The sequence below is a fragment of the Lepidochelys kempii genome, chromosome 8, assembly GCF_965140285.1.
Source record: "Lepidochelys kempii isolate rLepKem1 chromosome 8, rLepKem1.hap1, whole genome shotgun sequence".
Taxonomy (NCBI): domain Eukaryota; kingdom Metazoa; phylum Chordata; order Testudines; family Cheloniidae; genus Lepidochelys; species Lepidochelys kempii.
In genome coordinates this window covers 25,754,077-25,767,698 of record NC_136387.1, presented here as the reverse complement: position 1 = coordinate 25,767,698, position 13,622 = coordinate 25,754,077, and the positions used below count along the sequence as shown (strand labels likewise).

Here is a 13,622-nt window from a genome sequence, read left to right as displayed (position 1 = left end):
CAAAATCAAGTCTCCTTCAGTACGTTTATACAGAATGTTCAGTCAAAACTTTGTTTGTTTGGAAGACAAAGGAGAGTAAACTCACTGGGCAAATAATTCCTCCTTTATTTTGAATAGATTTCATGCTAAACTTGTTTCCCAGTGCTGTGACTACTACTTCTAGCACTTCACCATCTTTGTGTACTAGCATTAGTAATTCAGCAGAGCTCTGGGAATAATGCTTATTAGCTAGCAAGTGCTGAATCAGCACAATTTTTTGTTTAACAAAAACCAGCAGCATTTTTATAAAAACTAGCTGTCCAGTACTGCAGGAACTTCCCCTTTCAGATAACCATTTAAAGGGACACTGTAAAAGTCAACAGCTGTACTATTTAACCCCACTCCCTGAAACCATTTTAAAGATTTTCTTGATATGGAAAGCTTGCTGCCTCCCAAACTTGGGATGGCAACAGCCTGCAAACTCACTTCTGCAGCTGGGCAAGCCACCAGTTTCCCTTTGTGTGTAATTGCTGATGCGTGTGTGCAAAAATTTTTCACTCTCCCTAGAGAATTTCAACTGTGCCAATTCCCAGGAACACAAGAAGCAGAAGGCTGTGTGCTTTTCAGTTTGGGAGAGTGTTAACAAACTTTGATTTATACAGTGATATTTTGAGTATTAACCTTTATATGAATTTTTTTTTATCTCTGTACAGAATCCTGGCTTTGACTTCAGTGGGGCAGAAATTTCTGGGAACTACAGCAAAGGGGGACCAGACTTTTCCAAACTTGAGAAATAAACTTCTTTCAGCGGTGTTCCAAAGAACCAGAGAGAAATAATATGTTAAACTGAAGGAGTGAAATATGTCTTTGCTAAAGACTTCACCTGTCTACAGAATGAATGTCATCAAATACTGTCTCTGTGGATAATTACAGGGGAATTCCTTTCAGTAGGATCAAGACAAACAGCAAAGTTATAGAGGGTCATTTTTAAATGTGTGCTAACTTTGATATTAATGGAAAATATGCATACATGATAAATGTACTTTAAAGGTGTCATGACTGTTTTTAAACAGTATTTTCTTTGTGGAAATATTCCACAGTGAAGTGACATAGAGGCACAGTTATAGAATGCTACATAAATGTCAGCACTCATCCTCTTGTGGAGAATTAATCCTACAGGCAAGCCACCTACCATTATCCTTAACTTTGAAAGAACTGTATTTTCTAAATTTTAAAAATGTACTTTTGTAGCTCTCACTTGGTTAGCAGCCCTCTGATGTGTGTTAGTAAATTCAGTTTTAAAACCGCAGTGGCAGAAACAAGAATATTACTCTTAAGTGCAGAAAATAAGGTTTGACATTTTAGTGTTGTGCCAAATGTTGCTGAAGGACAAACTGTGGCAGCAGAAAGTCAAAAGGTTTAGGTTGAAGCCTGGGCTCCAGTACTTGTAGGTCTACTTACAGTATAGTAACTTAATATTCTTAGTGGAAGGAGAAGAGGTTTTCATTTCTGAAAGGGTGGAATACTTTGCCTGTGGGATGCAATTTTGTGTACTTAGAACCCAAAACTCTTCTTTTAGCACAGGGGTGGGCAAACTTTTTGGCCTGAGGGCCACATCAGGGTTCCAAAATTATATGGAGGGTAGGGTAGGGAAGGCTGTGCCTCCCCAAACAGCCTGGCCCCCATCCCTTATCACCCCCTCCCACTTCCTGCCCCCCTCAGAACCCCTGACCCTTCCAACCTCCTGCCACCACTCCTTGTCCCCTGACTGCCCCCTCCTGGGACCCCTTGCCACCTGACAGGCCCCCCAGGACTCCCATGCCTATCCAACCACCCCCTGTCCTCTGACTGCCCCTTATCTAACCTCCCTACTCCCTTACCATGCTGTTCAGAGCACCAGGACTGGCAGCTGTGCTGCCCGGCTGGAGCCAGCCATGCCACTGCGCAGTCTAGTGCCCCTGGGCAGGCCGGCGGCTTTCGCAGCCACACTACCTGGCAGGAGCTTGCAGCCTTGCCTCCCAGAGCACTGGCAGGACGGTGAGCTGAGGCTGTGGGGGTGGGGATGGACAGCAGGGGAGGGCCCGGGGGCTAGCCTTCCCAGCCAGGAGCTCAAGGGCCTCCCCAAACAGGCTGTAGTTTGCCCACCTCTTTTAGAATTTAAAGAACTGTTTCAACGTGAGAGCTACAATTTGATTTCAGTAAAAGTTGTAAGTACCCAACAGCAGGAGAATTGAGCCTTGAAAGAGGACCTGAATATGGCAGTCTCTCTCTGAATGATTACATATCTGTATTTAAAGTTTATTTTCCAAAATCAAGTCTCCTCAGTATGTTTATTCAGAACATACAATCAAAACTTTGTTTGGAGGACAAAGAAGAGTAAATTCACTGGGCAAATAATTCCTCCTTTATTTTGAATAGATTTCATGCTAAACTTGTTTCCCAGTACCATCTTTGTGTACTAGCATTAGTAATTCAGCAGAGCTGTGGGAATAGAGTTTATTAGCTAGCAAGTGCTGAATCAGCACAATTTTTTGTTTAACTCTTTGTTTTTAACTTTTGTTTTATTCTCTATCCCTTTTTCAATGATTCCTAACATCCTGTTTGCTTTTTTGACTGCTACTCCACGCTGTGTGGATGTCTTCAGAGACCTATCCACAATGACTCCAAGATCTCTTTCCTGATTAGCTGTAGCTAAATTAGCCCCCATTATATTGTATGTATAGTTGAGGTTATTTTTTCCAATGTGCATTACTTTACATTTATCCACATTAAATTTAATTTGCCATTTTGTTGCCCAATCACTTACTTTTGTGAAATCTTTTTGAAGTTCTTCACAGTCTGCTTTGGTCTTAACTATGTTGAGCAGCTTAGTATCACCTGCAAACTTTGCCACTTCATTGTTTAACCCTTTCTCCAGATCATTTATGAGTAAACTGAATAGGATTGGTCCTAGGACTCACCCTTTGTCCCTGTCCTTTAAATAGTTCTCAATCCAGGAAAGGATCTTCCCTCTTATTCCATGACTCCTTAATTTACTTAAGAGCCTTTGGTGAATGACCTTGTCAAAGGTCTTCTGGAAATCTGAGTACACTATGCCTACGTTTGTTGACCCCTTCAAAGAACTCTAATAGATTAGTAAGACATGATCTCCCTTTACAGAAACCATGTTGACTTTTGTGTAACAATTTATGTTCTGCTATGTGTCTGACAATTTTATTCTTTACTGTTGTTTCAATTAATTTGCCCGGTACTGACTTTAGACTTACCAGTCTAATTACCAGGATCACCACTAGAACCCTTTTTAAATATTGGTGTTACATTAGCTGTCTTCCAGCCATTGGATACAGAAGCTGATTTAAAAGGACAGGTTACAAACCATAGTTTACAGTTTTGCAATTTCACATTTGAGTTCTTTCAGAACTCTTGGGTGAATGCCAGCTGGTCCCAGTGACTTGTTACTGTTAAGTTTATCAATTAGTTCCAAAACCTCTAGTGACACTTCAGTCTGTGACAATTCCTCAGATTTGTCACCTACAAAAGATGGCTCAGGTTTGGGAATCTCCCTAATATCCTCAGCCATAAAGACCGAAGCAAAGAATTCATTTAGTTTCTCTGCAATGACTTTGTCTTTAAGTGCTCCTTTTGTATCTTGATCATCCAGGGACCCATTGGTTGTTTAGCAGACTTTCTGCTTCTGATGTACTTAAACATTTTATTACCTTTTGAGTTTTTTGGCTAGCTGTTCTTCAAACTTTTTTGGCTTTTTTTACTGTATTTAATTTGGTAGTGTTTATGCTCCTTTCTATTTACCTCACTAGGATCTAGTCCAGTTGGCATCCAGTATCAAGTGGAGTGCCCCAAGGGTCAGTCCTCGGTCCGGTTTTGTTCAATATCTTCATTAATGGTCTGGAGGATGATGTGAACTGCCCCCTCAGCAAGTTTGCAGATGACACTAAACTGGGAGGAGAGGTAGATATGCTGGAGGGTAGGGATAGGATATAGAGGGACCTAGACAAATTAGAGGATTGGGCCAAAAGAAATCTGATGAGGTTCAACAAGGACAAGTGCAGAGTCCACTTAAGACAGAAGAACCCCATGCACTGCTACAGACCAGGGACCGAATGAGTTGGCAGCAGTTCTGCAGAAAAGGACCTAGGGGGTCACAGTGGACAAGAAGCTGTTGTTGCCAAGAAAGTCAATGGTATTTTGGGTTGTATAAGTAGGGGCATTGCCAGCAGATCGAGGGATGTGATCGTTCCCCTCTACTTGACATTGGTGTGGCCTCATCTGGAGTACTGTGTCCAGTTTTGGGCCCTGCCCTACAAGAAGGATGTGGAAAAATTGGAAAATGTCCAGCAGAGGGCAACAAAAATGATTAGGGGACTGGAACACATGAGTTATGAGGAGAGGCTGAGGGAACTGGGAATGTTTAGTCTACGGAAGAGAAGAATGAGGGGGGATTTGATAGCTGCTTTCAACTACCTGAAAGGGGGTCCCAAAGAGGATGGATATAGACTGTTCTCAGTGGTAGCAGATGACAGAATGAAGAGTAATGGTCTCAAGTTGCAGTGGGGGAGGTTTAGGTTGGATATTAGGGAAAACTTTTTCACTCAGAGGGTGGTGAAACACTGGAATGGGTTACCTAGGGAGGTGGCAGAATCTCCTTCCTTAGAAGTTTTTAAGGTGAGGCTTAACAAAGCCCTGGCTGGGATGATTTAGTTGGGAATTGGTCCTGCTTTGAGGTCCTCCCGTGGTCCCTTCCAATCCTGATTTTCTATGATCTGACTTCCACTTTTTAAAAAATGCCTTTTTATTTCTCACTGCTTCTTTTAGGTGGTTGTTGTCATATTCAAAATTGGAGTCTCTCAGTAGATGGTACCTAAGGTTTGTTTTTGTAATGAAAACAATAAAGCACATAGGAACATGTAGCCTACTAGTAAATAGTGCAGTGTCAGTGCTGCAGCCACTATGGACTTAGCCTGACTTTTTCTAAAGTGTATGGTAATCCTATTTCAGCTAGGTCTCCTGCTTTGACATTTAAAGTCTAACTAGAAAGGGGAAATGAAAACCAACCCTATCATCTGTACATACAGTAAATCTTGCTAGGTTTGTGAGTCTTAAGTGTCACATGTAAAAAATTTTCCTTAGTAGACAGCTGCTTTAAGATAAATGACAATGTGATCTCTACAATAACTCTTAAACTGTTGGTGCTAAGTTTACTTTAAGAACATTTGGAAGTTTAATTACTGTTCTGTGAACAGTAGTGAAGAAACTCTGATAGAGTTTTGTAACAGGTATTGGGAAGAGGGTCAAAAGGACAATTACGCATACCTGCATTTCAATACATTTTATTGAAAGGTACATTCTTTAATGAATACTGAGACATTGTTACTTCTAAGAATGGCACAGTGCATCTTCAGCAGTTGCATTCAACGTGCATAGCATGTCCGATCCTTTGCTTACTTTTCACCAGTTAGCAGTGGTAATTACATACAGCATACCTATCTGCATGGTCAAGGCTAGTAACATTCATCTATAAGTTCATAGTAGAATTTTTTCCCCCTTAAGTTGTTCACTACTTAGCAGTAGTTTAAAGTGCTCTGTAGGAAGTTTGACTATGCTTTACTACATTAGAAGGAGGGTGTGGAATATCCCCCCCAAAATCAATGTTGGCCTTTGGAAAATAGATGTTTGTGTACCAGCCCCACATTTTATTTAATTATTCACAGTTCTTTTCTCCCACTGCCCAAATTAGTTAAGAGTGCATGCAGGAGTTCTTAATGATTGACCAATAAGAGGTTCCATTGCAATGTGATGTAAAGCATTCAGAGCTCACTACCTACATCCCAACTTGAGCCATTCATTTCATGAACTACAACACTGCAGCTTTACTTGCTCTTAGGCATTCCCTTTCTGAACATCTTTAGAGGGTACTACCTCATGTTTGACCTTCCTCTACTGATGAAGAGCTAGCATTGACACATAAGGTTTAGGTCTTTCAGGGACAAACGAAGAATGAAGTAGCAGAGCCAATTCAGAACTCAAAATTAGAGGTATAGATACAGTTTCCTATTGGGCAACAAAAGCTGATGATCATCTTACATTATGGTGGTACTTGCACAATTTCTATTGAGGGCATGCAAACTGCACCTGTGTAATAATCAGAATTTGTCCCCTTGTCTGTAAGTGACCCTAGGGAAAGCGCTATTGTCAGGCTCTGACTTTAGACAGAAATAGCAAAGTAGCAGTTTTACGGACATTGCAAACTGATATAGGGTGCAGTTTGCTTGTTAAGCCATGCTTTCAATCTCCACCATTCAAAGTTCACAAAATTATACTTTTCACAAAATGAGGGTAGAAGGATGGCCAAGTTCAATAATGATGCAGAGTAACAACTGCAGGCTTTCCCAGCATTTCTCTGATTTGTATTTTATCATCTTAGCCAGAGTTCTTAACTCTGCACTGCATCAAAGGACCAATGCCTTGTGCAGGAGAACATGGCTACTCAAAACATGACAATACAAAACATTTGACTTAGGTAACTGCATCCCAGAGACTATTCAGTGCAGTATCAGGGAGATTTGTCTGAGACAATTTGGTAGCCTCAGCAGTCCTGAAGCACATTATGCCTCCTATGTTTCACGTACAAGTTTTAGGAGGTGGAGAATCAAATTGCATGAAGTAATCCAACTAAACAGCCACAGTTGCAGTAAGCCAAAGTTAAACTACACTAGCTGTTCTATCAGTTAACTACCAAGTTGTCTGAGGCTATTCACTACTATAAACAGCATGATACTTTACTGTTATACATATGTATATTTCATTCATCCTTCAGGAATTATTTACTACTTATTACTCCTGTAGTCAGCACCAATTCAACTGCATTTGCTGGAAAGGTCTATTAAAGAAACCTTCTGGATGTTTCAGTTTTCCAAGAGTTGAACTTCAGATGCTAGAACAGCTGCTATGGTTTAGGCTTCAGTTTTCAATTCCACAGCCAAATACTGTAAACCAGCCTTCAGGACAGTCATTTTTCCATTTTAAGATTCCTGTGCAGACAGTATAAGAGACATTAAGTTAACTAAACAGCTGTTTCTACAAATGGCTATGTGCTGTACAAATATAGTACAGTAAGACAATTTCTGCCCCTGAAAGTAGAAAGAGGATGGGGTAGGGGGGAAAAAAAGGATATTTTGGGGAAGAGACAGTTAATGGCTGTCCCTGTCCCCCCCCCCAAACAAAAAAACACACAACACACCACAGCAACTCGGCAATGAAAGTTAGTTGGGTAATAGGCTAAAACAATAACTAACTTTTTTCCCGCTTAGACTCCCCACCCCAGAAATTTCAGGCCTTTAAAGTTTGTTTCAGCAAGACGAGTTTACCATACATTGGTTAGATACTGGCAGTGTTCCAATAAAATGTTTTAAAACAACTTGTTTAATCAATGCACAGGACAAAGTTAGAGGCTAGTTTTGCCAGACAGTTTAAACATGGTTAAGCTTAATGTAGATACAATAGAACCTCAGAGTTATGACCTCAGGAATGGAGGTTGTTCGTAACTCTGAAGCGTTTAACTCTGAACAAAACGTTATGGTTGTCCTTTCAAAAGTTCACAACTGAACATTAACTTACAGCTTTGAAACTTTATGCAGAAGAAAAATGCTGCTTTTAACTATCTTAAATTAAGTGAAACAAGCACAGAAACAGTTTCCTTACCTAGTCAAATCTGGTTGTTTTTTTTTAATACACTGCCTTGACTTTTTAGCAGTTTACATTTAACACAATTCTGTACTGTACAATATTTGATTTTTTCCCCAATCTCTGCTGCCTGACTGCATATTTTCAGGTCCAAATGAAGTGTGGGTTGACCGGTCAGTTTGTAACTCTGGTGTTTGTAACTGAATTTCTAATGTAGAGCCTTTGGAAGTGTGAGGGGAACCAATGTCTTTACACATTAAATACCCGATCAACTGAAGTAGTATGTATTTTTGTTGGAAAATCATTGTTTGATATCAGCTTTGTAGACTTCTATGACGAGTATCTCAGAATCTGTATTGCATGGCCTGTATGCATGTTAGGAACATTGTCCTAGGACTTCAGGACAACCAGAAACTTGTTACAGGCAAGCCAATTTCAGTAACTTGGTGTCTGGAGGACGAGCTAACGAACCTTCACTTTAATTTTTGGTGCACTGATTGACACATTGGACCTGCTGCTCAAGTATAGACACTCTTCCTCCTTTCCTTTTAAGCATCAGAATGTGAAGCAGGTTAACAACCTGGCATCTGTGTCGCATCCCACCACTTGCTCTACTCACCTAGCTGTGCTCCAGACTTCAGTGAGAGAGATTCAAGTGGCGGACACCAGAGTATGGGAAAGAACTGGTACTCTGCTTACAGGAGACATTAGGAGGGTTGCCAGTTTGTATTTTCAGACTCAGGCATTAGTGTTGATGCACCTAAAGGTCAGCAGAATGTGTCCAATTTAATCAAAACATTTCAAGTGGCCTGTCAATTCTTGAAGAGTTGCTTTGTTTGAGAACTAAGTTGAATATCTAGGCTGTGCCTAGGGGGCTGAAGAAGCCTCCAGTCTAGTAAGCATGAAGAAAGTTTTAGTGGTTTAAGGATTCCTGTTTGTGCACAAATCTAAGTTGAAAGCAGTGAAAGAAACTTACCTGTTACGAGCCAGTCTCTGGGATTGTGGGGAGGTGTGAGATTCTGTAGTAGCTATGCTTCAGCTGCCGTGCTGTACGTCCTGACACAATCCACTTCAGCTTCTGAACGTTTGGTTTTGAACACTTGCTTGATGAGTATTCTGCAAGGCACTTTAATACCAGCTCCTTCCAGAAAGTTAGGTCTCTGCTATTTGTCTGAATGAAGAAAGGTTGAAGCTAGAATTAGACACCCATTTCCCAGTTGTAATCCACCCCCACCACCTACAAGTGTGCTAAATTAAGAAAGGCCTTGTACCATATGCTAATTGGGGGAGGTATGAAGGGGACAAGCGTGGGCACCAATGGACTCCCAAAGGCCCTTAGTTCTTAAAAGGTTCCCCCAGCTTCCACTGAAGGAGCCTTGCTGTTCCCCCCACACTACCCCTGACCTGGAGACTAGTATCAGTGTACCCCAGCACATGAGTTTTTTTTATCCTCAGTCAAGGATCAACCAGAACTAGCCTCCATTTCTTATGCTATTGCAGCCTCTGCAACTGTTTAAGTTGAAACATTGCTCTTTAAAAAAAAAAGAAAAAAAAAAACTACACGAGCTTGGACAAAATACTCCACGTTACTTTTGTGATTTACTGTGCACCTCCAACAGAAAGGACTAGTTTTTCCCTTGTGACAAGTTTCACAATAGTTCCACAGAATGACACCATATAAGTTGTGGATTACAGTAATAGTCAAGTTGAGCAGAAACCTGATTTGTCAGTCTTCCTTCACTGTTTATTTACATCATGGATACTGTGAGGCACTGTTGTGCCCTTTCATGTGACTGGCTCATAGGGGGATGAATGCTGAATAAAAGTTACAAGCAAGTTTTTCAAAACTCCATCAGGGAGAAAAAAAAGTCAACTCCAATTTATCAGTTCAAGTAAAGAATTACTCCATTTTTAACAGTAGCAAACCAGAATCCTTTCTTTGGAGGAGCCTTCAAGACAAGGAGAATTATGTTCAACAACCTAATGTTAAACTTGTTCAGAGGCTCTACACTTAGTTGTTGTTAGGGTCATTTCCTCCCCATGACCTACCTTGGAATGTATTTGAAGGCATTCTATTGCCTCCTTCAATTCTAGCAGTTTCTTTTCTTCAATCTCTAGTGCCAATATAGATAATGCCAAAACAGAAGGCTAAGGGGAACAGAAAGTAAACGTCAATACTGACAGCCAAGCCTGTTAAGCTTCAGTAAACTCAGTGCACTTATGTTATTAAAAACCACTTACTTTGGCTTTAGAGAACATGATTCTGCAGTGACATGCCTTAAGCTGGGCTTCAAGTCTCTCAAAATTAAGATGCTTTCTCCTGTAAAAGAATGGTATTAAGAGTTTAGTATATAAAAATCAGATCAAGACTGCAACAGCCTTAGAAATTTGCTGAGTGTTTAAATACAAAATTACTCAGACATTCTCTTGGATACAGTTTAAAGGGCTCCATCAGTTTCAGAAGTGTTTGTGAAAGAAGAATGACAGGCTTCTTTTAAATTCAGAGGTGTTAGGTATGTCTACACTTAAACCACTACAGCAGTGCTGCTGCTGCAATTCAGTGTATACAGTAACCTATGCCAGTTGCAGGGGTTCTCCTGTCAGCGTAGGTGATCCACCTCCCCCCTTCTGCTGTCAACCTAGTACTGTCTACACCAGGGGTTAGGTTGGCATAGCTACATTCAGGGTGTAGAGTTTTCACACCTGAGAGACGTAGGTATGCCAATGTAAGTTCCCAGTGTGGACTGCCCTAGGACTCAGTTTTTGTACTATAAAATTAAGTGTTGCAGCTTAATGTGCTATTTCTTTGTTTTATGCATAGATATTTTTCTATATACATTTGCAAGACTGGCAACATGGTAAAGTTAAAGTAGTTTTGCCTTTATATCCCTGGTTGTTCTGACCCAGCTAAGGGGTATTACAGGTTTGATGTGCTTACAATATTTGTTGACCAAGCAAGTTTTGATCTTGAAGTAACCAAGGACATTCATGAACCAGTTCTCTTTACAGAGAAGACGTTTTGAAAGACTATCGGCCAGACGCTACTGCTGCTTGATCAGCAATGCATTAACCTGCACCTGTTCAGCAAGGCTGTTTCCCCGATCTAAAACTATGCTCTGGGTCATTTTTATTCTAGCTGTAAACAATGTTGTCACTGAAGTTGGAAAAAGCTCTGTTCATCAGAGCACAGTATCAATCCACAGGAATTCATATCAGCCACTTTTTACTTGTTCGTAACTGTTTGCATTCTCACTTTTGATTTAAATTGTATACATGAAAATAGATTACTTGAACGATTTTCCCCACCAGCCCTTTCCAGTGGGCAGTGAAGCTTCAAAGTCATGGTGAAATAGTTGTTTTACCTTTCACAAGGTAAATTCTCATGGATGAGCAAGTGATAGAGTTGTAGAAACTGAAAGGCAGTTGTAGCTTTGATTCTCCAGTATAGCTTCTCTAACACAATTTTCTCCATTCTCATCATGTCAGATACAGTGAACCTATACTGGCTTATTCGAATTAAGTCAGTGGCTAAGGGAATGTTTCTTTCTTCTTCTTCTGTTGCTTTCACAGCCAGGTAGAAGCAGCTTAGTCCAACACAGCCTAAGTGTTTAGGCTGCACCTAAAAGAGAGAGATCAAGTTTCTTATTATAATGAAAGCATTTTATAGTAAGTCAGAAAAAACAAACATGTATTCAGCTAAATTAGATGTTAGGCTCTTTTTTAAGACAAGCTCTGCAGGTAGCAATCCGCATCCACGCACTAGGATATCAGATGCCCAAAATTACTTATCACTCTGCCTTGGAGGAGAAATAATAATAATCTAACTTTAGTGCACATTTCTTTCAAAACACTGAAAGAAACTGGCATGTGCTCAGAAGCGAGTGTGCTTAGTCCTTTTTTAATCTGATGGGGTTGGAATATGCATGGTCTCCAACTGTGGTATGCTTAAACTGCCTTAAGACTGAGTTGGAACATTTTAAATCGCTTACTTTTGATTATTATACAAGTATCTTTGATTACTTTTATTGCTGATAGCATATACAATGGCATAATGAGATCCTTTGGTCACTCTGCAATTATAGGAGTACTCTTCAGTCCCCAAAACTATTAAAACTCTCAGTGCGACCTACATCTGAAGTCTGTTGAGCACCTGGCATTTTGGACAAGAACCTTACAGATCTAGAGTAGTAAGATAAAAAATAGCTTACAGGAATGTACATCTTATATTGAAAGGAGTAAGAAAGCCTGTGTACAAAAGAGCAAGAGTAGTTTATTGTTTAAGACTAACCAGAGATGTGAAACTGACGTGTCTGCACAAATTGAGACATAGGCCTCACCTACATCCGAAAATTAAGTAGACTTAACTACATCACTAAGGGGTGTGAAAAATCCCCCCCCACACCAAAAAACACCATAGTTAAACTGACCAAACCCTGGTATAGACAAGCCCACAGGCTGTGTCTTCACTTGGAATAAAGGTGTTCTTAACCAGAGTTAAAATCTTATTGAAGACAAGACTATGTAGTTTTCACATAGGTGGTTACATTAAAGGCTACGAAGCCTAGCTAACATTTTTTTTTCTTAAGTGAAGGCAAGGCCATAGAAAGTTAGTGCATTAGAGCTTATGTTTCCAAAGCATACCTTCATTTTTGACAGAAACCGGTCTAAGAAATTAACGGCTAAGGAAAATGTTTCTGTATTGAAGCCAAAGAATTGAGTTAAGCTGAGGAGATCTTTTACTTCAAAGTCTCGCAACCTTGCAGTCATTCGGAGGCCATTGTCATGAGCAGTTTCAATTAGTCTCAGGCCAGAAGCCTTTGGCTGATATCTTAACTCTTGTTCCAACAGAGCACTGAGCTGGTATAGCAATTCCTGAGCTTCAGTTGTTACAAGCATTTCAATCATCTGTAATGAGAGAAAAATACTTAATGCAAGACGCTACTAAGAAAAGTCCCAAAATGTCTTTATGGTACGCTGGGGAGTTACAGATTTGCCCCAACATCAATCAGTGGCAAAGATGCTCTTTCAATTACACAAAAGCTCTTCAACGTTCATAACGTTAGCTCGAGCTCCTTAGCTTTATAGAGACTCTCTCCATTGTTCTGGACTGACATTTTCTGCTGCTATATTTCTGAACGTAGACTTTTGATTTTAACAGTACACATTTTACAGAAGATTATTATTATTTCTGGATTTGGGTGGCCTTGTGTGATGGCCAGCAAGCAGCCTTCCCCTTTAGGTTACACCCTGAAACGCCCACATTATACAGGAATCTGGGCTGGCATTTTATGTATGCAAGGAACCCAAACTCAAGTTCAGAAGCATTCCGCCGAGAGAGAGAGAGATGTCAGCACTTTGCAGACAGCTGAGCTGGAGCGCTGACTGAAGAGCACAGACACATTGCACACGCGTCAGCTGCCCGAGCCCCTCCAGTCACTCGGCACCTCCCCCTCCACAGGGACATGCCTGGGCTTGTCCGCCCCGCTGGGGAGAAAGGGGACTCGGGCTTATAGACCCCGAGACACGATCTAAGTGCGGGCGGGGGCTTCAAGCCCTCCCCCTCCCAGCAACTGTAGCCCCAAGCTGTACCACCACAGACCGGCTGGGTCATGGGGCAGAGAACCGACCGCCCAGCCTGGAGCCCCTGGTCCCCCAAACCCCCACGCGACCTGCCCAAGACTGGATCCTCCCACCTCCCCCAGCCCACACCCAGAAACGATCGATCCCCGCAGCCAAACCCGCACCCGACATTCCCCCGCCGACCCCTTACCGTGTGACGGGGGCGGGCACCTCACGGCTAACTACTTATAAAACGTTACTTAAAACCCCAGAGTGGTTAAAAAATAAATAACCGCGCGACGCCACGCAGAGCCGGCCCGAGACCCCACTGCGGCGGCGCCTGCCCCACCACCCTCCGACCCCAGCCCTTATGTAGCGAGGGG

General features: G+C 41.4%; 2 protein-coding genes across 3 annotated transcripts in view; one reads left to right on the top strand and one right to left on the bottom strand.

The window, feature by feature from the left end:
- NUDCD2 (NudC domain containing 2) overlaps positions 1-7,957 on the top strand; it is a 14,735-nt gene extending 6,778 nt beyond the window's left edge. Inside the window, exon 4 of the mRNA XM_073355920.1 lies at positions 693-7,957. Within this exon, the coding sequence (XP_073212021.1) occupies positions 693-776 (84 nt within the window). The 3' untranslated portion in view covers positions 777-7,957. The remainder of the gene's footprint in view (positions 1-692) is intronic.
- On the bottom strand, positions 5,312-13,622 carry CCNG1 (cyclin G1). Of its 2 annotated transcripts, XM_073355918.2 has the most exons (7): positions 13,451-13,622; positions 12,322-12,585; positions 11,043-11,299; positions 9,922-10,000; positions 9,730-9,828; positions 8,657-8,851; positions 5,312-7,028 (listed from the first exon to the last, which is right to left on the bottom strand). In XM_073355918.2, the coding sequence occupies exons 2-6, from the start codon at positions 12,583-12,585 to the stop codon at positions 8,660-8,662; spliced, it is 891 nt and encodes a 296-aa protein (XP_073212019.1). In that variant the 5' UTR covers positions 13,451-13,622; the 3' UTR covers positions 5,312-7,028; positions 8,657-8,659. The 2 variants fall into 2 exon arrangements, with proteins under 2 accessions (XP_073212019.1, XP_073212020.1); XM_073355919.2 differs by lacking the exon at positions 12,322-12,585 and having other exon boundaries at positions 13,451-13,621.

Bases quoted from the DNA above. Each gene is read 5' to 3' on its own strand.
- CCNG1 (XM_073355918.2), bottom strand. From the start codon at position 12,585: ATGATTGAAATGCTTGTAACAACTGAAGCTCAGGAATTGCTATACCAG. The intron at 10,001-11,042 runs GTAAAACAACTA...ATTCTTTTACAG, and splicing joins GAGAATTTACCTTGTGAAAG to GAGAAAGCATCTTAATTTTG. The intron at 8,852-9,729 runs GTAGGTCATGGG...TTCTTCATTCAG, and splicing joins GCCTTCAAATACATTCCAAG to ACAAATAGCAGAGACCTAAC.